This window comes from Micromesistius poutassou, assembly GCF_964030765.1.
Source record: "Micromesistius poutassou genome assembly, chromosome: 8".
NCBI lineage: Eukaryota > Metazoa > Chordata > Actinopteri > Gadiformes > Gadidae > Micromesistius > Micromesistius poutassou.
In genome coordinates this window covers 13537970-13564848 of record NC_140278.1, presented here as the reverse complement: position 1 = coordinate 13564848, position 26879 = coordinate 13537970, and the positions used below count along the sequence as shown (strand labels likewise).

General features: G+C 45.3%; 3 protein-coding genes across 3 annotated transcripts; 2 read left to right on the top strand and 1 right to left on the bottom strand.

Annotated features, from left to right (window-relative positions):
* Positions 1-14868: 14868 nt before the first annotated feature.
* Positions 14869-22779, top strand: gpd1l (glycerol-3-phosphate dehydrogenase 1 like). Its single transcript, XM_084471446.1, has 8 exons — positions 14869-15017; positions 15449-15626; positions 16569-16709; positions 18167-18305; positions 18724-18836; positions 19386-19625; positions 20443-20549; positions 21034-22779. The coding sequence occupies exons 1-8, from the start codon at positions 14974-14976 to the stop codon at positions 21128-21130; spliced, it is 1059 nt and encodes a 352-aa protein (XP_084327572.1). The 5' UTR covers positions 14869-14973; the 3' UTR covers positions 21131-22779.
* A 320-nt stretch (positions 22780-23099) lies between these two features.
* Positions 23100-25011, bottom strand: kiaa1143 (KIAA1143 ortholog). The gene is made up of 3 exons (XM_084471411.1): positions 24850-25011; positions 24434-24578; positions 23100-23946 (listed from the first exon to the last, which is right to left on the bottom strand). The coding sequence occupies exons 1-3, from the start codon at positions 24964-24966 to the stop codon at positions 23660-23662; spliced, it is 549 nt and encodes a 182-aa protein (XP_084327537.1). The 5' UTR covers positions 24967-25011; the 3' UTR covers positions 23100-23659.
* Positions 25012-25124: 113 nt separating this feature from the next.
* On the top strand, positions 25125-26877 carry tmem42a (transmembrane protein 42a). The gene is made up of 3 exons (XM_084472262.1): positions 25125-25379; positions 25659-25805; positions 26207-26877. Exons 1-3 carry the CDS (start codon positions 25200-25202, stop codon positions 26348-26350), a joined length of 471 nt encoding a protein of 156 aa, XP_084328388.1. The 5' UTR covers positions 25125-25199; the 3' UTR covers positions 26351-26877.
* Positions 26878-26879: the final 2 nt, after the last annotated feature.

Here is a 26879-nt window from a genome sequence, read left to right as displayed (position 1 = left end):
TCTCTCTCTCTCTCTATCCCTCCCTCTCTCTCCCCCGCATCAAACCCTCATGCAAAACAAGAGACACAACGAGACTACAGAAACTTCTGTGCATGACTCACTAGAGTCCCAGCAGACAGGCAGATGAATCGCTCCCCAAACCTGAATGAATGAGGTTGGAAGGAGAGGTGGGCGGGGGGGGGTATTAATTAATGACTCGGACTGATTGTGGGAACTGAGTTTGCAAACCCAAATTGATGAGGAGACCCTTAAAATAGCCCTCTTCCGGGAACAACAAATGGACAGGATGACGAATTGCTTTCAGATCTGGCAAGTCAATGTCATCACTAAATGGACAAGCTAATGATTTAGACCATTAATCACAGTCATAACTGAAACCCTGTGTGTCCTGCACTGGCCGGCACACCGGTAACTAAGATTGTTCCCCTGAACAGGGCCCCGTGACCAGCAGAGAGTTTATATAACAAATATCGCAAATACAGAAAGGCTGACGAATCACTCCCTGATATACAATCATCACCACAAGCTGATCTGACAGGTTGACGAATCACTGGACGGGATGGATTCCCCTTTTAAAACCCGCTGGATGACAAATGGCTCTCTCTGCTTCTTTAGCTGCTCTGAAAAAAATATCAGATCAGGTATCAACAGGAACGCACCGCTAGACGGCAGAGCCAGGGGCGCAAGCATCACAGAACCCTGACCCCACAACTGGTTCTGCCTTCCAAATTAATTTTACTTCTCAGCTTCAGGAGATTTAACTTTCCGAACATTTCGAACAAGATAATGTTGAAATTATGTTGAGATGCGTGATGATTCAAACATGGAATATTTCAACACAGTTGAAGTGTTAAATGCCCTGTCAGAGGTGATGGCCTCTAACTATGAGTGCTCCCTTTCTGCTCCCTCCTCTCTTTTGAGGAGTGGGTGAAAATTTGGGAATTTCACAAACCTGTGATTGACAGGCAAGATGGATCCCTGACACAAAAAGGGAAGAGATACCCAGATTGGCCAAAACTTTCAAAACAGATATTCATCCCTGCACATGAGAACAATACTCAAATGAATATCTCATAAATCATACCTACATCACCTTTAATAGACCACCTGCTGTGCAAACCTTTTAATTTCATTACTGCATGATAAAAAATAATTTCTTATAGGACACTTTTTGACGACAAAGTATTTAATTCAATAGAGTATCAACAGAGCATTACAGGGAGCAGCTCAGGTGAGGGGTGTGATGATAGTGAAGAGTTAAGCATTGGCTATGGCTGAAGCCAGCCATGTGTATAGCAGGTTATCGTTGTGCTGATAATAAGAATAAGAATATGATATTAGAATAGATAAGTCCACGTAGTCTACTAATCGTGAATGTGGTATAATTAACACAAACTCTTATGTTAAGTAAAAAGTGGTTCTCCAAATTTAAACATCATTTTGTTGTTGATTTCTCTGAAAAAGTAAAATAATTAACATTTCAATGGATGAAAAACACTGTGTTGAAATGTTCCTTGTTGGAATCATCTCACATCTGAACATAATAATAAAAAAAAAAAGTAAAATCTCCCAAAACGTATCCGTGATCCATTAATCAATGATGGCTTCAAGTAAATCTAATTTAACAACTGCCATCTTGGTGTGGATTAATGTAATGCTTCTTGAAATGTTACTTTCCAAATTAACTTGTTTTTTGTTTCAATAAACCGTGCTTCCTTTAATGAAGAAAAGTGGTTCCTCTTGCCTTCCCTTGTCATCTATCTCTGTCTGTCATTGTCTTCCATGTTGAGGCCAAGGCATCCATCTTTCCAGCAGCCAACCCTTCCCTCCATTTATCCTCTTCTTATTCCTCCGTGGAGCACAATTAATCTTTCTGTTTACCACTCCTCCGACAATATTATTTAGCGTCTGAAGTTTTCAACCCCACCACCAACTCAGATCTCACTTTTTTCTTCTTTTTCTTTCCAATCTTCTGTCCCTCTTACTGTAACTTCCCTATTTTCCCTCCCTTTCCTCTACTTTGCTAATCGGTCGAGAGCGCAGAGGTCTTAAGTGCCTGGCTCAGTAACGAAGTGTCCTTGTGAGTCATTGCCTGTGAAACGCCAGCGCTCTTCCAGTCTCCCTTAACCTCTCTCACCAGCCTTGTCCTCTCCCTTCTCCCCCATCGTCAGAATAATGTCATAGACTGGAATATCTCCCCACCTGACTGACCTTTTACAAGGCCAACCTGTGCATAGTCAGCAGCATATCTGACACATTAAACGCATGTGTGCATGTGTGTGAGTGTCTCACAATCTCTCCAGTGTATGTGTGTGTGTGTGTGTGTGTGCATGTGTGCATGTATGTGGGTGTCCAGTCTCACACCCAAGGTACCTGCATGTGACACTGAATGACATGATGACCAGCTGTCCTTCGCTGCCAACATCGATACGACAACTCGTATCTGCCTACCGTGAACAGCTCAGGGCCCTCCTTCACCCAGGACATGGTCAGACCATACACCCCGGCCCCTCCACTACACTCCATGTATTTCAGACTGCACCCCAGGCCCATGAAAACCCCCCAAAACCTATATCTGTTGTTTTTATAAGGTAGCAGTTGAACTGGAAGCAGTTTACTTACTGAATGAATTGTATGTATACATTTGGACAAACAGTTAAATAAAACAGCTAAATAAATGGAACGTAATGTAATAATACACACAACAGAGCATCAAACGATGCGTAGTATGTTAGTAGACAGTAGAATTAGACATCAGTGTTTGTAATAATGCTAAAGGGCCACTGGCTTCTAAAATATGGAGACACTCAAACACACATCCTTTCAAATGTGAGCAGATTAAGACATGGTGTCCTTCAGCACCATGGACAGCTCCGATGTAGCCGCGCGAGAATATTATTATCCTTTATTAATTATTAAAAAGGTGCAGTAAATTTTCCCGAGAGGTGAAATAACAGGCCAAAGGAAGGGCGATCACAGACCGACAGGAGGACCTTCTGTTTGTTCCTGCAGTTTCATTTTATCATGCCGTTTCATCTTTTTCAGTAATAGTTAAAATGCTGTGTTATGAATACTAAATCTGAAACTCACAAACATTTTGGCTGTCAAACACATTTTCCCAGTATACTGACCTGATATCTGAATATCTGCATTGATTGGATAGATACAGAAGAATGGGGATGATACAGAGTGCAACTCGCAATGGTACCACACAATAAATAAACGTTAATAAATAAACGTGTTATTATTCTGCAGCTATAGCAAGCAGCTATAAGCTGCTTGCTTCTCACCACTGCTGTTTCAACAGCAGGGGTGAGACGTTTAGAATCAACGAATAATTTCCGTTTGGCTGGTTTTGACAAACACAGCAAGAACAAGACTTGTTCCCTCAGCTCAGCGGGATCTCTCCAGTCACCGCGTTCTCCAGAGACCAAAGGCCAGCGGCGTTATTGAATTTCCCTGCGCCCCACTTAATAAAATAGTAAAATAAGCAAGCATTCATAATGATAGGGTGCTGATATTACTATTTGAGAAGACCGATTCCTATTATCGGACGGGGTCAGATCAATAGCGAGCAGTGACCCAAGGGCACTTCAGATTTCTACCAGAGCGGGCAGAAGGAATGAGGACAGTAACGGCCGGTAGAGCTCCTGGTAGCAGAAAGCACTGAAGGAAGACTCAATCAACTACAGCCCACTTTGACACAAGCATCACCTGTCTACTAACCCCCACAACAACCAAGCTACACCCAATGCGCAGTAGAGGAATGTCTCATCAAAGCGACGCCCGTTCCAAACCAAACAACAAACCCTGGAAACACACAACGCAGCTGGCAGATCCCAACAGTCTCAGCAGCAGCCAGTCCTGTTCAAGGTGAACCCTGACCTCCTACCTCTCTAACCTCCAGTAGACTCCCGAGGAACGGCCAGCCCAGGATCCAGGAACACCCTACTTTACTGCAGGTCTGGTGGGGGCTGACGTTGCCAGGGCTACGCAGAGGTGCACCCCCAGGGTGGAGCTCCAGTCGAGGATGGAGGTGATGGTGGTGGTGGTCAGACGGAAGGGAGGAAGGAGCAGCGGGAGGACTTGGAGGAGGAGGTTGGGGTTGGGGTTTGGAGGTGGTGCCTGGGGGAGGTGTACCCAGGTGCGCACCCCCGGGGAAGAAGCAACATGTCACGTCTGATGAGGAGACGGAGGAGGAGGGGTGAGGAGGAGGAGGAGGAAGAGGAGGAGAAGAAGAGAAGCATGCTGGGAAGGTGGAGGAGGAGGAGGAGTAAGAGGAGGAGGAAACACAGCATGAGGTCTGGAAGAGATGACTGCAGCAGCTAGAGCAGGAGGAGGTGGAGGAGGAGGCGCAGGGAGAGGGGAATAAGGAGGAGCAGGAGGCGGTGCAGGGGGGGCAGGTTGGCATCAGCAGCTGCCCGAGCTGCTTTCCCCCGCCGGCATCGGACACCGTGTCACCGCACTCTGGCGCCGGCGCCGTCACACACAAGGGCATCTTCTGCCTCAGTGCACACACGAACACACACGCCTACACACACGCCTACACACACACACACACACACACACAATCCTGGGCACAGGGACACTCAGTCAGCCATGCATGCACTGGAGAGATACAGCAGATAATTGGACAAGAGACAGAGAGATAGAGAGACAGAGAGACAAAGAGACAAAGAGAGAGAGACAGACAGAGAGAGAGAGAGAGAGAGAGAGAGAGAGAGCGAGAGAGAGAGAGAGAGAGAGAGAGAGACATTTGTAGCAAGCAAGAGAGGATGTGCAGCAGGCCAAGAGACAGGAAATGCAGAGATAAGAGAACCGAGTGCAGAAGAGGTGAATTTAGTGGGTTTTGAATAGAAGAGGGAGAAGGGGCGAGAGGGAGAGAGGAGGAGGTGGAGGGAAGAGGGGGCAGAGCGAGGGACGCGAGTCATCGAGAGATGAGATGTGCATGGGCACAGCGCACAGAGATGAGCGAATGGAATAAAAGCAGAAGGAAGGGGGAGGGCAGTGAGCGGAAGGGGGAGGGGGGTGTCGTCCGGTGAGAGCCGACACAGGACTTGCGGAGGTGAGGCGACTGAAGGGAGAGGGCGGAGACAGAGAGCTGCATGCAGTAAGAACATCTTGCTTGCATAGTTTATCCAGTGGGAGCGCACAAAAAACACACACACACAGACACACAGACACACACACACACACACACACACACACACGCAGGCTCAAAAACTGTACTGCTGCTGTAAGGTTTAAACGTGGTCATTACATTGGAGCATAGAGGTTCCTGCTGATTGATGCGAAATGGTAAGTTGGATTGGACACTCTTATTACATTTAATTGTGTATCTTTAAAGTTGCCCAAAAGGCCAATGTATTACCACTGCTATCTGGAAGGTAATATAATCTCATTATTTTAGCAATTGTTTTTTCATGTGTTTTAATATTTCCTAAAACTAAACAGGCTGTTATAGACCTTTATCGAACTACCACCTGGTAATTGGTTGGTTAAAATGTCTGATAATTCTAACTTGCCTGTAATAGAGATGAGACTATTTCCCCCTCAAATAACTTGCAGAATAGTACAAAAAATCCGAAGTCATGCTTACATACTGATACAACCTTTCCAGATAACAAAGTCCAATTGAACACGACTTCCCCCGTGTGAGCAGTTTCATATCAGAGTTATATACAGCTCTTCCTGTAACTTCTCCCACCTCCCTCAAGAGGCATAACACACACACACACACACACCCACACACCCACACACACACACACACACAGTACACAACGCTGAGAGGACTTGATCTCTGCGTATCTGCACTCCGAGAGTCAATCACAACTTGGAAGACTCTCAGAACGCATTCTGGGGGGGGGGACTGGTAAACACTTACAGCAAATGTGTCTCAATCAATCTCTGCTCTGACTGGTAGTCTCCTCACTGTGCTGTGAATTACAGGCTAAACAGACACCAGGCTGGCAAGCGATCAGGCAGGTAAGGGAGGATTCACTTGTCAACACTGCGTTCCATTACAGAATACTGATGAGCAGATTCAAAATGTTCTACTTCAAGTGAACATTTCAAGTGTGATCACAAGGTGCTTGACTGGATACCACCCGTTTTACATAAAAAGGTATGATGTTTGTTAAATGAAGAGGCCTACGTTTTTTTTATAGAGCGATAGAGGGAGAGACAGAGAGGGGTAACGAGAGATAGAGATGGAGAGATAGATATAGAGACAAAGAGACAGAAATCCAAATTCTGGTGTATTTCGAGGTGAACCATTATGGAGTCAGTTCATTGTTGATACTACTACATCCATCAAGATGCGAACGAATTGTGAACAACGCCCCCCTGCCATATGAGGGCATGGAGCCCAGCGGCGGGTTCAGTCGGCTCCGCAAGACAATGCATGATTCCACATGATTCCATTTCACCGTGAGGACGCGCGAGAGTTTTGCTTGCTCACAACTGAATGAGTCACTTACGAGACAGGACAGCAAATGCAAACAGCCTTGCACATGCATGCACACACACACACACACACACACACACATTTTTTTTATTGAGAATCAGAAAACGCGAGTCATTAATCTTTAAAACATATACACTACTTCCGAGGCTCTCTCTCTCTCCCTCCATCCCCCTCCCTCTCTTTCTCTCTGCTCAGAGAGAGAGGCCCACTAAGGGCAGCAGACTGCAGCTCAGCGCCTCCTTCAGGCTGGAGTTAGGCACTCCTTCAGGCCGGAGTGCCTTCCCTCTGTCTTCCCCCTTGTATCACATTGGGTTGGCTTGGGGGGGGGGGGGGGGGTGTTAACAGGAGGCCGCCTCTGAGACAACTGAGTGAACGAGACACTGCATGCCATCAATAAGAAGACTGCATGCCATCACCATGAAGACCGAGTCTCCCCAAGCGATCGAGCGTTAGTAAAGAAGACCTTAAAGGAGTACCCCACCTCTACACCTCGAGCACATGGGCTTTCATTAGATGACTCCCTCCATGGGTTATTACATGATATTGCCTGGATCACCTCTGATTGGCTGATACTATGTGCCAATACAATGCTGACTAAATAGCAGTATGTTGCACTGGTAAGATGTGAGGAGAATCAGAGCCTCAATCACTCCTTTTCCAAGAAAACCCGTAACATGGAACTACCATTCAGTCGCAAAATAAACACACACCCTGCTGCTAGCATTGAAGCAGCCAGTGAGAGGCCAGACACCCAGATGGTCATCCATGGGCTGTGAAACGAGACTGTAGGCCTGCTGACAGTGCTGAGTCAGCAGGGCTGGCCGACCTTGTGAAGCCTTGCAGCGAGAAACAGGCCAGCAGAGGGAGAACAATTTGGCCATTTATTCCACTGCTATTATACTTTAGTGTGTGTGTGTGTGTGTGTGTGTGTGTGTGTGTGTGTGTGTGTGTGTGTGTGTGTGTGTTTGTGTGTGATAGGTGTGACTTGTGTGAATGAGTGACAGAGAAAGAGAAAGAGAGGGACAGACAGACAGACAGTGTATGTGTGTGCATCTGTGAGTGTCAGTGTACATTTGTATACTTACTACTACTACTTTAGTGTGTGTGTGTGTGTGTGTGTGTGTGTGTGTGTGTGTGTGTGTGTGTGTTGGTGTGTGATGGGTGTGACTTGTGCGAATGAGTGAGTGAGAAAGAGAGGGACAGCCAGACAGACAGACAGTGTATGTGTGTGTGTGCATCTGTTAGTGTCAGTGTACATTTGTATACCTGTGTGTGTGTGTGTGTGTGTGTGTGTGTGTGTGTGTGTGTGTGTGTGTGTGTGTGTTTGTCAGTTTGTTTGTATGTGTGTGTGTGTGTGCGTACCTTGTCGTTGGTGTCAGAGATGCGTCGAGAGCACAGCTGCAGCTGAGTCATCCAGAGTCGCTGCTCCTGAGCATCAGAGGCTGAGGGCAAAACAAACATACTCTGACATCAAAACACAACAACATCCACTGCCTTTACTGTCTGCCCTACAGGAACCTCTAGCCCAACCTGTAACCTACAGGAACCTCTAACCTACAGGAACCTCTAACCTACAGGAACCTGTGTGTGTGTTTGTTTTTGCGGGGGGTGGGGGGGGGGGGTGCTGATGGTTTGTATAATCCATTATAGTCCTTATCTATTTACTTTATTTCAGATATTTTTTCTACATTTATCTACGCTTTAAAGAAGGCTTTTAGATTCGAGAATTTGGGGGTAAGACAAAGGGTGGCCGATTAGACGGACTGGTTGTGACATAAAGGCAGCCATGAATCATAAGGCTATAATTAGAACCAGCTAAACATCTAGCTGCATGTGCATTATATCAAACACTACACAATAATAAAATACATTTCACAGAAAAAAGTTAACCTCAGGCTACTCTGTAACAAGGTTCTTTCTGCTAGGCTGGGCAGAGAGGAGGACCAGTGAATAAACACACACATCTCTAAACAGAGCCTCCACCAGGGATTATGTTGGTCACACCCCATGCAACGGACAACACATGGAGAGATTAAATGTCACACAGAGAAAGGGTGATGGACGAAGTTATAAAAAAAGGGACAAAGAACATCCCCCCATGGAAAGGGATGGGAGGAGAGGGTAGAGGGGACGGGAGGGGGGGGGGGGACGGGGGACAGCTGGGGGAGAGCTGCCTGACAGGTGGATGGGTAGAACGATCAAGACAGACACAGCTGGAGGAAGCTGACCCCTCCGGTCGACCCACCAGACCATTGTGATGGTAGTCCGGTTCTGCACACCCCTGTATACCGAAACCCTCTGAGGCGCTGAGAGACCCGTGCACGAGTGTGTGTGTGCACTCGCACATGCACTTCCTGTCACCCTCTGTCAATGTCAATCATGCACACATGTTTCAATTGAGTCCCAAGAAATGATTGATTGTATTTTAGACTGAATAGTAATGCGTGTCACGCAGTGTGCCTAACTTGCAGTGAAAGACCAAATTCTTACTTGCTCATCACATGCTGATTTAATGTGATGAAACATATCGTTATTAGCTGATATTTAATGACCTGACAATGATTATGTTTGTTCGTGAGTCGGTGTGTGTGTGTGCGTGCGTGCGTGACTCCGTTATCTTGCATGTTACTATATTGTTAGCAGACAAACCAAGCGGTAGCAGTAAAGTACACTGTACCGCACTATACCACTGCTTCCTGTAAGCTTTCAGGGTGAACCCAACCCTAGCCTGCTGATACTGTCCCTCCACACACACACATACATACACGCACACCTACACACACACCTACACAGACACGCGCACATGCAAACACATGCACACATGCACAGAAACATGTTAATGCACACACATACACCCACACACACAGGCCACATGTTCACTCACAGACACACATGCACACATCCTAATGCACAAATACAGACACACACACACACACACACACACACAGACAAGCACATAGAGAGTTGCTGAGGTGTGATTTACATTGTGGGCAGGAGCTTGATCCCACCTCAATTATCACACCCCAGTTATCTTTATCTTTAGTGGTGTTAAGAGGCTGTTAGGAATCTGAATTTGTTCAATGAAATGAGGAGGATGATATCATTGCAGTTATTAGGTAGTTGTCGCTAATTAATTGATTATAAATTCATATTTTGGCTTAAAACTAATATGTTTGCCCTCGTAATGTGCTGGCACCACTTTTTATGAAATGTGAGCTTTTTCAACTTCTTCATCTCGTGATTCGAGACGACCTACACCCAAAGTGGATCACGGCCCATGGTGGGTCCGGCCCCTTGCCTAAGAAGCTTGGTTTGAGACTATAGGATTAACGTTTCCTTCACTGGAGCTCAGCTCTTCGCCCAGGCAGAGAAACCAGTTGACTTCCCCATCGTCCACAACACTGCATCCTCATCACAGGTCCTCCGCCCACCACACCACCACCTCACCTCTGAGCTTGTAGACATCCCCGTTGACGGAGAAGACGGTGAACATGTAGGGGGACTCCTCACAGGAGACCACCGATGCACCGAGGAGCGGCAGGGACCCCCGGGGTGGGCGCTGGCTACGGCAGGACTCACTCAGGAAGTAGAGAAGGTGACTCCTCTCCTGGTTCAACACAAAGTACCTGCAGGGGAGGAACCAAGGGGCAGAGATGAGGAGCTGGTCAGGACGGGGAACCACAGACTTGAGAGATATGTACAACAGCAGCAACCTCAATTGTTCTACCAGCAGTTCCAAATCTGGAAATAGAAACGCAAATATGGAGCTGGATGTAAATGTTGCCAACACTGCCTCCTCCTTTCCAAGGAACATATTTGTCCGGTTTACTTTATTGTTACTCTAGCAATGGGCAAAAAATATGAGACCAATTTTGGGGGATATACTGTAGAAGAAAGCAATATTGTGGAACATTGTCCCAGAGGTGTAGAGCTGGCAGTCAACGATCATTAAAGGCAGGAGAACATCCATCAGGGGGAATTGAGCGCGCAAGAGTGTGGAGAGTATGGAGCATTGCTCATCATTGCATGGTGTGCCACGTTTGTAAGCAGCTACAGGCGAAAGGGTGCGACAGCACGAGCGAGAACGAGAGCGAGAATGAGAGGATGTTATTTTACCCCAGGGTTTAATCTGGGGCCACGCCATGTGTCCATGTGTTGGAGGAGGAGGTGGAAGTGGAGGAGGACGAGAAGGTGGAGGAGGGAGAAAGAGAAAGAGAGAGAATAAAAGAGAAAGAGAGAGAGGGAGAAAGAGAGAGATGGTGACTGAGTGCACACATGGGAGAGAGAGAAGGAGAGCAAGAGAATGAGGGAGAGAGAAGTGAGATCGCAATGAATAATTTAAATCTCTGTTTTCACAGAGCAATCAACCCCTTTTTAGACCGTCAGCATTCCCATGGAACCGTGATGTACAGAATAGTACTAGAAGAGTGGAGTATCATATAGTCTAGTGTATATACAGGGATACCACTGTGTGTGTGTGTGTGTGTGTGTGTGTGTGTGTGTGTGTGTGTGTGTGTGCATGTCATTACAAATTCATAATTGTAAGTCAAAAATATGGAAATGTATTTTGGAAATGTACATTAAAAAAATGCACACTGATTTCCTAGGTCAGTTGTTGCTTTCATTCATGGAAAATGTGTGCCTGCTGCCCCCACCAGGCGGTGAACCAGTGACCTCATCCTCTCCATCACGACCTGACCCGGTGTTAATCCCTCCCCCACCACTCATGGGAGGAGAAGCTCTCTAAAGAGAGGGCCTACACTCGATACACAGGAATATTCACATAGATCCCAAAACGTGCAGGTGGGCTGGGTGAGAACGGGAGGAACACACAGAGACACAAACACACACACACACACACACACACACACACAGTCAAATATAAGTATGTAGACACTCAAAGAAAAACACACACACACACACACACACACACAAACAAGCACACAAACACACACACACACACATACACACACACACACACACACACACAAATATAATAGACACACAGACAAGCTAAGAGATGAATAACACGTAAGATGTGAGAAAGAATGAGATAAAACAAGAACCAGGGAGAGAGCTTGAGAGCTTGAAGCAGGGAAACCATGGCAGACAGCGAGGCAAACAGAGCTGTCTTCCGAGATTGGACATAGAGACCTGTGGAGTGGACTCACAGACCGCCAACAACACTGACATACTTCACACTCAGCCGGCTTCATGGCACGACCCAACCATAACAACGGTGAAACTCCCAACACATAATCTTGATATTCTTCCATCCATCGAATGCATTATTTATTATTATTCATGAGATTTTGAATGCAGAGTGTTGAACCAATAGCATGCCCCAGTCTTCCTCAGTGCTGCGGCAGTTGACTGTATCAAGCGCTGGGGGGGGGGGGGGGGGGGAGGGTTCACATCATCTGAGACGCACTTCCTGCGTCTACCGCTACACTAAGTTACCCTGTCCGACTCCGCCAGGCACATCGATTATATCTTCCAGGCATGACATTGTTATATCTAAGGACTAAACCCCACACCTCAGGACTGATTGTTGTTTAAACCTTGTTATTTATTTCATTTTTCATTACCTCAGGAACCCTGCACATTGGCACATTTATACTTTTAGTCATATTAATTTTTTAATGCACAAGTCACCTACAAACGGACAGTTACATGTATATTATGTTTATTTTATCTTATTCTAATAGTTTTTTATTATATTTTTTTGGTAAATTTATTTGTATATATACTCTTGTTTTCGCACTCTCATTTCCCACTGTACTGCTGGTCACTTGTGAATTTCTCCTAAGGGGGATTAATAAAGGACTATCTATCTATCTATCTATCTATCTATCTATCTATCTATCTATCAAAGACGCAAGTCGACCGCCTGCCAAAGGCGAGAGCAGGTTTGGAGAACACTCGGCCCGGGCCAACTCCACGTCAAGTGACTTGTTATTACAAACAACAACACAGCTTCCCGTGTGGCAGAGAGAGAACTAATTAAGCTGCAAGTATCCAAGAGAGCATCCAGCACTTTCTCTGTCTCCTCTCTTTTTGGTTCTGACAGAATGGGCAATTAAACTTGGGGGCTGGGTGACAGAATTGAGATATGTTGCGATGGCTTCAATATTTATACTGTAGAAGCGAGAGAGCTCATGCACAGGCAGAACTCTACATCAGATCTGCCCCTTAACACACACACTGTACAGTTAGGTCTTTGAGTATGAGTGCATGCGTGTGTGCGTGCATACGTGTGTATATGTGTGTGTGTGTGTGTGTACCACCACGAGCCGTCACAAATGTGATCATGGAGCTCATTACACGTCTGGATGGTCTTCCTATCGATCCAGTGGGACAGTGTGTGTGTGTGTGTGTGTGGGGGGGGGGGGGGGGAGAGGAGTGGAGGGGGTGTTGAGGAAGGGGGGAGGAGAAGAGGGGAGAAGAGGAGATAGGGAGGGGAGGAAAGAAAGATGGGGAGGAGATGAAAGGAGAGAGAGGAGAGGAAATGAGGAGGGGAGGAGGGGGAGGAGACAGTGAGAGGAGGAGAGGAAAGGAGGGAAGGAGGGGAGATGAAAGCAGGAGGGGGAGGGACGCGTGGGAGTACAGGAGTAGTGCAGGGGGTTTCCTGCCCGAGTGGATGACTCATTCAGTGATTCTCATTCACACACACGCTCACTCGCACTAGCACACGCACACACACGCACACGCACACGCACACACACACACACACACACACACACACACACACACACACACACACACATACTCGCACCGGCTTCGCCCGCACACACACACTCGCCCCGGCATCTATAAGACGCACCAATGCCCAATCCCCTCTTTGCTTCGGCTTCCCAAATGAACGACTAGACGGCTGAGCTCGTGAAATCTGATTGATGGGACTGGAAGATGATTGGAATGAACACGTGGCTTGATAGATGCATGTCCAGGAAGTTATACCAGTAGGCTAGTCCAGCGACAGATCAATAACCATTAGTTTGCATTACAAAATAACTTTGCATATGATTGATTGACTCGCGTTTTCTAGTCTGAGGAGTCTCAATATCCCAGTGACTTAGTCCAATGATGGATATCCCATGAAATAATAAAATAATAATAAAAAAATGAAAAGTAGCAACATTCAATAACATACACTAAAAGAGTAACAGCTTATACCTGTGCGGATACATTGACTTGTTGGTAGTAGCTACTTGAGTAAAACATAAGATCCAATAATCCAAGAGGCACATCAAAGACCGATCAAACTCAAGGCGAAAGAACATCCTACCTGTTCTGCCAGCCTTGGAGCAGGTTTGTGTATTTCCTGAGCACGCCTTCCAGGAGCCGCTCACTGCGGTGCTGGTGAAGCTGAGGAGGACCGGGGCCAGCGTCACCGTCTTGCGCACCTCTGGACAGTTCTCCCTGGACACCACCTGCGGCCGGGCCGCCCGCCTTGCCGTCCAGCACCGGACTCCCAGACCGCCCGGTCCACACCTGCTGCCGTCCCGTCGCCGAGCTCCCGTGACGCGCGGAACGGTTCATGTCTGTGGCGACAGATCCCAGTGGCTCTCCTGCACCCCCAGGGTCCACTGCAGAACGTCTGTGTGGAAGTAGGAACAGCGGCAAACAGAGTAGAGAGAGTGCAGCAGGAGGAGGGCAACACGACGCTCATTCAGCGGCGATGCACATCAAAGTGATGGTGGTGCGAGTTAAAGAGAAGCGCTGACAGAGAAACAGAGAGACCCTTCGGAAATGTTGACAGAGGGAGGGGATATTCCGGCTGTGTCCTCGCTGCGGTGTACACTAGCTTCCTTTCTCTGACGTTATTGCGTTTTTGTTTTGGAAATCCCGGGTTGGTCACTCCCCCATAACTCGGGAAACGCCCCCTCCTTGTAAGGAATGCAGCATCTTCGATGATGTCATCGTCAGCTACACCTCGGTTAGGGTCTGATCCCATCATCTCGATGTATTCAGGGGGCTTTTAGGAACTTGAAAGATTAGTTTATGGAAGTGGCCCAAAAAGTTAATCCATGTTGAGAAAGGATTTTTATATATCGGAAATCTATGGCATTTATCAGATGCTGTGTGTGCCTTTCAGTTGGATGCCTTGCTCGAGTGATGTGATGATATAACATGGGTTGCTAGACGTAATTTTCACTTGATAAATGATGTCCAAATAAAACACGTAGATGGTGTAATATTGAAGATGGTTCAACTGTTTATTTTTTACAGGTATTGTCCAGAACAACTTAAAAAAAATATTAGTTGACCACATCCCCTCCAATCTCGCTGTAACATATTTGGTGAAAATACAAATGGAATTCAACTACAATTCCCAGCAGGACTAAGCGCCACGCCAAACACGTCATATATAGTCGACGTCCGTCCGCAGCTCGGGCGCCTCTGTTCTCATCATCCGCTCTACCTCTGACTATAATAAAACATATGATTATTTTTTTAAAGGAAGTAAATTACCAGGAAGGTTATATTTGAAGACAAAGTATACGATGGCCTCGCCGTTGAAAGTGTGTATAGTCGGCTCAGGCAACTGGTGAGTTGTGCAAACTCTCATAACCTACTGTGATCATGTTATCATGTTATTATCATTGTTATTATCATGACATTATAATGGTTATTATCATGTTTTTTTATCATGTTATTATCATGGTTATTATCATAATTTTATAATGGCATTATAATGGTCATTATCATGGTTTTTATCATGTTATTATCATGGTTGTTATCAGGTCATGAAGGGAGGGAGCAGAGTAAGTGGGGACATTCTTTTGGGTTGTTTAGTTTCATAATCTCTCTATTTCCCATCAACTCTCACATATTGCTTACAGCAGCTTCAACTAACTAGATTGCACAACAACCAACTAATGCTACCAATTAAGTAGTCGTGTAGGAGTGTCAGTGTCGTCATTGTGAAGCGCAGGTGAGATTCAATGTCTCCTCCTCCTCTGATTGCTATGGGTACAGGGGCTCCGCCATAGCGAGGATCATCGGGGGTAACGCAAAGTCTCTGCAGCACTTTGCCACCACTGTCAAGATGTGGGTGTTTGAGGAGAACGTCAACGGCAGGAAGCTCTCTGACATCATCAACACAGAGCACGAGAACATCAAGTACCTGCCGGGGTTCAAGCTGCCTGAGAATGTGGTAGGGTGGGGGGGCTTGGCTGGTTGCTGTAAGCTGTGTGTGTGTGTGTGTGTGTGTGTGTGTGTGTGTGTGTGTGTGTGTGTCGCTGTAAAGAACCAGTGGAAACTCTTCCTCCAATCTACGTATTAACTTAGTATGATGTGTTGTTGGACCTTGTTGGAGCAGTGGGCAGTGCTAGGAGCAGTGGGCAGTGCTCTTCACTATCTGTAGCGGTAGGAGCAGTGGGCACTGCTCTTCACTAGCAGTAGGAGCAGTGGGCAGTGCTCTTCGCCAGCTGCAGCAGTGGGCAATGCTCTTCACTAGCTGCAGCAGTAGGAGCAGTGGGCAATGCTCTTCACTAGCAGTAGGAGCAGTGGGCAGTGCTCTTCACCAGCTGCAGCAGTGGGCAGTGCTCTTCACTAGCTGCAGCAGTGGGCAATGCTCTTCACCAGCTGTAGCAGTGGGCAGTGATCTTCACTAGCTGCAGCAGTAGGAGCAGTGTTCAGCGCTCAGTAGGCAGGAGTATTAACCTGTAATGTATGTATTTTTGGTCTTTGTGGTGTGGGAGGAAAGTAGAGCACCCAGAGCAAACCCCCGTTAACACGGGGAGATCATAAAAACTCCCCACAGAAAGCCCCTCCCCCCTTCGGGGTCCCAACCTAGGGCCTTCTTGCTGAGGCAGCAGTGCTAGTCACTGTGCCACTGTGCCACTGTGCCAACAGCAGACTCTAGTTCCAGGCTCCCATTATGAGTGTTACTGTGGTGTGTGGCCTCATACACACCACAGTACTCTGCTGCGTGTTGTTCACTCTCTCGCCTCCCCCCCCCCCCCGGTTAAGCAGGGCCCTTACCTCCATCTCTCTTTCTGTACTCTAATCTCTGTTTATCTCACTCTCCCGCTGTCTGTTCTCTCTCTCTCTCTCTCTCTCTCTCTCTCTCTCTCTCTCTCGTCATCCTCTCTAGGTTGCCGTGCCAACATTGTGTGATGCTGCGGAGGGGGCAGACCTGCTGGTGTTTGTTGTTCCTCACCAGTTCATCAGGAACCTGTGTGATCAGATGGTGGGCTGTGTGTCGACCAGGGCCCGAGGAATCACACTGATCAAGGTAACACGGCTCAGGACTATAGGATGAAATGATAAATCACTGTATTAACAACACACTTTATTAATGACTCACTGTATTAACAGCACACTTTATTAATGACTCACTGTATTAACAACACACTTTATTAATGACTCATTGTATTAACAACACACTTTATTAAGGACACACTGTATTAACACTAAACTTTACTAATGTAAAATTCATGTTGAAAATGTAATTTTCAAACAGTGTATGTTCTCCAACAAAAAGTTTCTAAAAACTAAAATGAGGTCATCTGTGTGTGAGTCAGTGAACAGTGAAGAGGCCCAGAGGAAAACTTCTTCTATTAGATGTGATGGGGCTATAATAACAAACAGAGTCTTCTCTGGCCCGGCGGGCTCGTCTGAGAGAGGACCGGGTTATTACCTAGAGTCTGAATGCTGTCTAGATCAAAGCCATGACAACACACATCGCTTTGTTCCCCTCTCTGCTCCTCTCTCGCTGGCTATTATGGACGCTAAATCCATGCCCCTCACCAGGTAAAAAGGCTGCTTTAAACCTCTGGACCATTAAGACCAGAGCGGGATTGTGTGTGTGTGTGTGTGTGTGTGTGTGTGTGTGTGTGTGTGTGTGTGTTAAACCCTAAGTGAAGCAGTGTTTAGGCTTATTTTTGAAACGGTGATGACCAAACCTGACCATTTCGCTGTAATATCCATTACTGAGTAAATGGAGCAACGGATGGATTCCCATGATGCATCTGGTTCAGCCTTTGAAATTAGGACCAATGTCAGAGCCATATGTGGCTTAAAAAAAAAAATAAAGCCAGCTCGGCTGGCTTTATTTAGCTCAGCTGAATATCTTTTACAATATGAGTTTATATAATGGTATGTCTTTGGAGGTCTGCCCTTTCACAAACAACAGGGCATTTGTTCAGATAAAGCATTGAAGTCAGTCATACAAGCACACTTAATAATGCGTTTAATTTACCAATAACCTTATCTGACGCGTGTCCTTCCATTCGTTGTTGTTCTTCTATTGTTTAGCAGGGACGTGAAAGCTTGCAGGGTTATTGTTCCAATGGCATTTGTTTGTTGCTTTCAAAAACCAAAGTTCCAAATAAAAGAACGTAAACTTGCCTGGAAACAAAAGGGGGCAGAGCAAGGGTCCAAATAGTCCCATATTTTGATTTAAAAGGTAATTACACCTGACGGAACACAGCGGTTGTTATCATACACTTATTGCTGGCACCTGTTCAAGGCTCAATAGTGCCCCAACATCCTGCTGCTCGTCCAGGAAGCCACCAGGGGACAGTGTTCCAGCTAGGTATTTTCTTTACATGAACATACAAGAACATGGCTTTTACACCTGCGCTTCTGTCCATCTGCTTCTTGCTTTCTCTGTTCCACACACACACACACACACACACACACACACACACACACACACACACACACACACACACACACACCTTCTCTCAGGGGATAGATGAGGGTCCCGATGGGCTGAAGCTGATCTCTGACATCATCAGGGAGAAGATGGGCATCGACGTCAGCGTTCTCATGGGCGCCAACATTGCCAACGAGGTGGCGGCCGAGAAGTTCTGCGAGACCACCATAGGTAAAGGGGCGCCCAGCCGTGGTGTTTTTTTTACGATGACTTGGCCGACATTTATAGTTCTGGCTGTATTGGATAAAAGACATTGACAAGTTCACAGCTGGCAGGGCGAACCAAGCCCTGGGCACCTCACACCTCTCCATCACCACCACCATGTTCCCTGGGGAATGGAAATGGGTAGTGCTTTAACACACAGGTGATTTACACTTTTATTTTGTCTCCACTGATGTGGAATCTGAATTCAGTGCTTTGCTATTTTTAGCACAATTTGCATATGGTACCCCAGTTATATAGTCTCTTTAACTGTCAACTTGCAAAGCCCTTTGTAACGTGTTTTCTAAAAAGTGCTATACAGACAAAGCTGTGTGTTTGTGTGTGTGTGTGTGTGTGTGTTTGTGCGTGTGTGTGTGTGCGTGTGTAGGCAGTAAGGTCCTTGAGAACGGCCTGCTGTTTAAAGAGCTCCTTCAGACGCCCAACTTCCGTATCACGGTGGTGGACGATGCAGACACGGTGGAGCTCTGTGGGGCACTGAAGGTACACACACTTTACATCAGTCGCTAAGCAACACACGGTGACGCCACAGAACCAACCTCTTTGCTACATCAAAGAGACAAGACAACATTGATAGGATAGATTAATATAAGTGTATAATATATATATATATATATATATATATATAAGTATAATATAAGTGTTGAGATATACGTGATGTCTATAGCTTGGTCTTAGAGGTTGGTACTATGCCACCTTGTTTACTGATCGTATTCAATGTGTCTAGCAGAGGAAATGGACAGTCTATCTGGTACGTTATCAGAACCCTGTCATTATAATCAAGCGTTATCTTTACAATCAATTCTCTTCTCTGCCCTCTTTGTCAGCCACGGTAGTGACGTAGGTCGCAGCTAAAATATCTTTCTTGGAGGGAAGTTTTTGAATAAATGAATTCAGAGTATATTTAATTACTTTTGAATAATCGGGGCAGAATCTTGTGGGGTAGTTTTTGTTGATTGACTCGAGGCGTTTCATTACTTTCGGGGGGTTATTTGTAACACCGGCCCCGAGTGATAATACTGTGTTCTCCAGAACATCGTGGCAGTGGGGGCGGGCTTCTGCGACGGGCTGAGCTGCGGGGATAACACCAAGGCCGCCGTGATCCGCCTGGGCCTGATGGAGATGATCGCCTTCGCCAAGCTGTTCTCCAAGGACGCGGGCGGCGTCTCCTCCGCCACCTTCCTGGAGAGCTGCGGCGTGGCCGACCTCATCACCACCTGCTACGGTGGCCGCAACCGCCGCGTCGCGGAGGCCTTCGCCCAGACCGGCAAGGTAGAACCTGAAACAAAGTCCATGCTACACGGCACCTAGGGGCCTGCTGTCGGGCTCCTCCAGACAGAGGATGCAGGGTGGTGATGTTAGAAGACCGGTTTATTGTAAAGGTTTGTTGAAAGTGAAACATGGCCTGGTGTTCCATGTTGCCATGCAGGAGATCTCTTCCCGAGTGTGTAGTGTGTGTGTGGAGATGGCTGGTTTAACCTGTGCACACTGATTACTCAATGTGAAACTGGGGCTGGGTGGGCCGAGTCCAGTCAGACTCGGCCAGGTGAGGCTCCTTAAACCAGCCATCATCCACACACACTCTCCCACAGAACCCTTTCCTGATTCTCCTGCTACGGTCTGATCGCTCGAGCTTCGAGCGCGAGCGGTAGTCGCCCAGCACGAGAAAGGAGCAATGTGGGATTGGGATGGATCCGGAGCCTGAAGGATAGAAGGAGACGTCAATGATGTCGAGGATTAGGGCCAATCACAACATTCAGTCTACATACGTAGCCAAGGACGGTTGTTATCTGTGGCAATATGGTGGTGTGATCAGCTGAGATATTTAACATGAGGGCTTGTCCAAAATAAACCACTTCTTGTTAGTATACTGTATCCTTGGTCTCTAAAATTATTCGGTGGCCTATTAAGCCCCTTGCAGCTTAAGCAATATGACAATTGTAACAGCGGGTAAATTGGCCGTTTAAGGAAAACACGTGGCAGGACGCAAGTGTCAAATCACTTTCGACTGAATATTGGAATCCAGCCATTATGTTGCCAATGGTGTCCCTGTGAATGTTTCCCGATGTGTTGGTCCTCCTCCTGCCAGAGCATAGAGGAGCTGGAGAGAGAGATGCTGAACGGCCAGAAGCTCCAGGGGCCGGCCACGTCCACAGAGGTGTACCACATCCTCCAGCAGAGAGGCCTGGTGGACAAGTCAGTACCCACCAGCTCCTCCATCGCCGTCCCCCTCTCCCTGGACCTCTGGCTCTGCTATTCCCTCCACACAGAGGGATGCTTTTCTCTTTCCTACCTCTGACTTCTCCTTTCTCCGATTTTTTTATTGTGCAAAGATATTCCACTCACACATCATCCAGAGGATTTATTATCTGACAACTAACTTGTCTTGTTGGAATCTTATTTGAACAATTTGGTATTAGCAAACAACATATGTTAATGAGTCTGTATGGAAGGATGGAAGTGTCACAACGACTATTTTTCAAAAGGAGTTTATTCTCCTCCCGCCACAGGGACATCTACAACTCAGCCTCTGAGATAGTGTGAGGCGGGGCTGATAATGAACACCACCTCTCTGAGCTACTGTGAGGCGGGGCTGATAATGAACACCACCTCTCTGAGATACTGTGAGGCAGGGCTGATAATGAACACCACCTCTCGGGTCCCTTCCCTTCCTCTGCAGGTTCCCGCTGTTCACGGCTGTGTTTCAGATCTGCTTCGAGAGGAGGCCCGTGGGGGAGATGATCTCCTGCCTGCAGAGCCACCCAGAGCACCTGTGAGGTGCCTTCACGCCCCAGGGAGCCCTGCATGCCACAGTCTGATTCACACATCCACGGCGGCTGCTCTTCATACAAAAACAAAACACAACCCTGTAATTGTAGCACTTACGTGACCTCTTTTTTGTATTTATTTTATAACCTTTCTGTGACTACCTTCAATAAGCTTACCTTTTTTCGAATTTTCATTAACATTTGCAATAATCAATCATGATAAAATGATATTAATGGCTGATATTAAGATTAAGACATTAACATTTGAAAGGTCTTTATTTTTGTAAGAAAGTTGACATATTTTACTTTACTTTGATCGTGACGATAGAAAGCGGCTGAAGAGACTAGCAACACGACACAGAACCTGTATGGTGTCCTGTCCACTCTGCGTCAGGCTGAACAGACAGCACACTTGACACTGCCAATTTTGTTTACATGGAGAGACGGTTGCACTTGTGATATTATCAGTATAATTACTGGCTTGTATTCTATTTTGGTAGTGTTCCTCAACCCAAGCCAAAATTGAAAGACTTTAATGAAAGCGTTTTGATACAAATTCTCATATCAAGCCTTCCCATCCTTGTCTTGTCTCACTTCCTTATAAATTCAGCTGGAAACGTATCGTCTGAGGATATTCCTGTAATAATGATAATAATAATAATCCCAAAACAGGTCACATGTCGGGATAAAATGGAGATCGAGGCATTACTTAGACAGGATTTAACAATGTCTTTGAGCAGATTGACTGCTATTTATTTGCTGATTTGTCTATTCACATTGGTATGTCAAATTGTTATTAGACTTTATAATATTGAGTTTTGTATTTTACCAAATACATACCCATGACTTTATTCCTGCCTCCTTGTTTACAATATCAATATTGTATTGAAGACAAACGGCCCCAAATCTAACTATCGATTGGCGTTCATGAATGAATGTCGTTCCTTTGAGAATAGGTCCATCTCAGGCTTAACAGCCCCACCTTGTGGCACATATAAGGTTATGACATGTGTGTTGCGTATATAGCAACAACGCCAACCAACGCCAATAATGCTAAAAGTTGCAATACGGTAACCGAACCTAATACCCACTAATTAAATACCCAAATTATCACTTGTACATAATGTTGATCAGGAAAAAGGTTTATTCTAAAGAACAGCCTTGTAATAAGTTCGATTTATTTTATTGACTTTGTGTAAAGAAAGCAACACATTCTTATGCTGTGACCAATTTTTTTAAACTGATTTCCTGCTCAAGGATGGCCATGTCTAGTTAGAATTATTGTCTACCAACATCAAATATGTCGATCCCTTTCAGTGCTGTAGTGATGAGGCCTCTGTGGAAACCATCATCCCTTTAGCTCAGTGGATGTTGATATAGATTTAGGTCTTTCTTTCTTACGGGTACATCATATTTTCCTACAACTGCCTCAGGTGACCATCAGACTTCCTCCCTCAGCTTTTTAACTTGTGTAAGGGAAAACCACATAACCTAACATTACATTTGGGCTGTTTTAAATACGATTTGTTTTAAATCAAACCATTTCATTTAGGTCCCAATCATTTATGAAAAGATTTAATCTTCCAAATTATTTTTTTAAGTTCATAGTTGCATAGTTGAGTCACGAAGCAACGGGATGCTTAAAGCCCAATTAAACACGTAGTGTCCTGTACAATGCATTTGTCTGTCTTTCTAACCATTATAATTAAAGCCAAAGTTTAAAGACAGACTAGACTAACTTTGCTTTTTGTTTTGTAGTGATTACATACTGTATTTTGGTATATACCTGGATAATGATATTATATAGGCAAATTGCATGTAGATAGTTCATGTCCATTCTATTTGTGTACAATATACTTCATCCATAATAAAAGCGTCTTCAGACTAGTCATCACTCTTTTCTTTATTTTATTATTTGTAATAAATGTTTTTTATCTTTTCTTATTTTCAAAAAGTACAGAGGCGATGGCAGTTGAGTAAAAACAAGATGTTTAATACATTATCCAAATGGTTCACTATTAAAACTCTGAAGCTACAAAACAAAAGCACATCGATGTAAAAAAAAAAATGAAAAACACGTGCATTGACATGAATGCATTGCTTTAACATAAACACTTTAAGTTTAAGAGCTCCATCATTGAAGCTATAATATCCATACATTCAACAAAGTGATGAATGTATCAATTTATGAATAAACACCCAACAATACTCAAGACGAGTTGCAAACCTCATGGCAAGTTCTCCCCACACTTAGGATGACTCAACATTCATAGGACACTTACTGAAATACACATATCGCAATAAACACATTTTGAACAGGAAACCGTGATGACAAGGTTGTTGTTTTTTTGTTGAAGTTTAACACCTCATACAGTAAATAAGTCAACACTGTCTGAATAAACTTTCGTTCAGTCATCCAGATAGGGGGAAAATAGAAAATTGTAGGTTTTTTCCCAGATTACCCAAATTCATATCATCGTCAAAAGAGGTTCACCATAAATAAATAAAAACTTGCCTTTGTCTTGAGTCTATAAACAGTTAGCCCTCGTCTTCCTCCTCATCTCCCCCAAATGACAGAAGACTGTTATTTTTCACTTTCTTCTCCTTCTTGTCCTCCTTCTTATCCTTTTTCTCCTCTTTCTTCTCCTTTTCCTCTTTTTTCTCCTCCTCCTCCTCTTCTTTCTTCTCCTCTTTCTTCTCTTTCTCCCCTGTGGTACTCTTCTTCTTTTTGCTGGAGCTGGCTGTGATGCCCTGGTACTTATCCGTGGAGGAGCGCTTGGCCGGCTTCTTGAACACGATCTTACCGTCTGCAGGAGGCTCGTCCTCTGTAAACCAAAAGGAAGCATGACGCTTGCGTTTGAATAGCTGCATCCCTTTCCTCTCTCTCCACATGGTCAGATGTAATGCGGAATGAGTCAGAGGGACTTCAAGCTAAACTAAAACAGTAATATCAATAATAACTGAAGTGCATGGGCAATAGTATCAGGCACAACAATTCTTGCAAGTAAAACGCTCTTGCAATTTTATCTAATGTGGTCCCCTTTACTGTTCTATACAAAACCAAATGGATAGGATCAACACAACGGACAGAAGGACCACGGTCCTGACTCCTATTTTTTTGGAGAGATTGCACCAGTGCACTGTTAAACTAGATATGCTGAAAATATACTTCTGAATTAAAGAAAAAGTATAATCTTAAAGGATGTGTGTCAACTCAACCAAAATAGTGCGATCATTGACGGATGGAATAATAACCACTGAACTGAACTGCATGAGCAATACTCTGCACATTTGCCAGTCCTTCCTACACACCTTTCTCTGAGGCGCCGTCGCCTGTGCCTTTGATCTGCTTCACCTCATCGGCGCTCAGGTCGCCCTTCTTCAGGACGACGACCTGCGGTAGCTCATCCTCACGGTCGCTGCCGCTGTCATCATCTAGCGTTGGCATCGCCTGACGCTGGAGACGGAACACAATACATGCAATAACCTTTAACGAGCTGCCGATGGTCAATGTTAGGCATCCTAGTATATGGACAATAGATGATTGTATCATGGGTTGTTTGGTAAATGGTTTCCTAATTGCATAGGGTAAATCTGAACTGTCAAAGTGTTTATTTACAGGAGGCGATGGGTTGATTGTAAATGTGATGATCCATAATAGAGATGATGTGATTCGTTCCGACACACACGGCAGCTAACGCTATGTAGCGTGCAAGAAGGACACACACCTTCGTGTCGACGTTGGGTCCTTCCTTGTATCCGACATCACTCTTAAATTTCTTTAGAAACGACGGTTCGGTGGGTTTCACCCAAGATATATCACTTTTCTTTATGTTCTTATTCATTGTAGTAGTAGGCGCGCGAAGCAATAACAGATTAAGCAGAGCTAAACGTCATCAGTGTGCGCTTCCTAACATTATAAAAATAAATAAGTCACGTGCTTTGAGATAGCAATGTAATTGGCTGATATTCTAAGGCTTGTCTGGCGTGGACCAAGGAAGCGCTCGCTGACCAGACGTTCGTTTCAACGATGCATTGTTTCCTATGATCGTATAACCCCACGCACTGTCCTTGGAACATGATTTCTGGGGATATTTACGCTTTGCTGGCCGGCATTCTTGGCGCCGTAGCCTCTTCGTCTGCTAAACTGTCCCTCGGGGCGGATTACCTGAAAGACATGTGTGACACAGGGATGAAGAGATGGACCACTGAGGACCACTGGAGCAGACACGCTGAGGAGGAAACCCCCTGTGACTGGGTAACACACACCTCCTGTGCATTGTATACATATGGGCCACATTACACATGGAGCTATGGATATTTCCTATTGCAAATACATTCGATGCTATTGAGTTTTTACATGTAGTTTTAGTTTATTCTAAATATTTTATATTGAGCTTTTGTTTCACAGTATACTGCCCTCAAGAATGCATATCTATCGTTTATTAACGCATAACGTCAAAGTATGGGAGCCACACTATTTTGATATGAGATCCATGCATGTTAATGTATCTCTGACGTCCGGGTTCATCCTCAGCTCCACATTCCTCTGCGCCTTATGTGCGGAGGTCTGCTGTTCACCTGCAATGCTGTGATGTGGACGTTCTTCTCCAAGGCGCTTCGCCACTGCTCCTCTTCCGCCAGAGCCACAGTGACCACCACTGCATCAAACTTTGTCTCTTCTGTAAGTTATGGACTAACTATAACAGGGAATCAATGGGGATCAATGAAGTGTAATCTGTAGTCACACATCTGTAGAAGGTAGAACCTTATTCCTTTTACAAGTTCCACCATCTGATTCCTGCACTGGCCTTTGTTATGTTTGGAGACTAATGGATGTTTGTGTTAAGAGACAAGACCAGGCTCGACTCTACCTTTGTGCCCTACTCAGAGAAGCGATCAAATTCATGTTTCATGTCTAATGACCTATTAATTCATAAGATACAGCAGGCAGATCCAGTTTAGAACCAGAGTACTACATAATGGAGATTTCAAGATAGTCCGGAAAAATGAAGAAGGGTTAGCCTCCATCCCAACTTCCACTAACTATCTCATATCTCTTTTTGTCACTGTGTTTCCCTCCAGGCGGTCCTAGGGAGAATGATTTTCGGAGAGACACATGCGGCTCTGTGGTGGGTAGGGATCTCGCTCACCCTCTCCGGGCTGCTGGTGCTCCATGAGTCCACGCCCCAGATTGTATCGCAGGAAGACAGCAAGAAAGACAATTGAAGACACTTTCCAAAGAGAACACTGTTGCAATGTGATCCCCTAGAGACCAAGCCAAAAGAAAATGCTCACCAAAGCACAAGGATTAAATGATCAGCTGCAATCTGAGCTTAATCCAATTTTATAACAATATGTGTCAACAAACACCAAGTACTACCACAGCTAAAACGACTGCCTTGCAATGACATGCAATCACACTAGTGGGAACTTTTGTTCTATATTGTATGTATCTTTGCTGATCCATACAGAACTACAGGAATAGGATCAGCACTCCGGACAGAATCTCCCATGAAGAGCACTGACCGTTTCATATGCTCCAGCGCCGGTCCACTGTTACTAGATAAGCTGTAAAAAATACACATTAAATATAAAATATGTGTGTGTGAAAGTTTTGCTCATATATTATGCAATATACATTCACCTGTGTGTACGAAGATCTGTATTCACGTACATGCATTCCAATAAGCACTATGGAAAGTGAGTTTTCTATGCAATACAAACTGCCATTTTACACTCTCACAAATAATGTCAC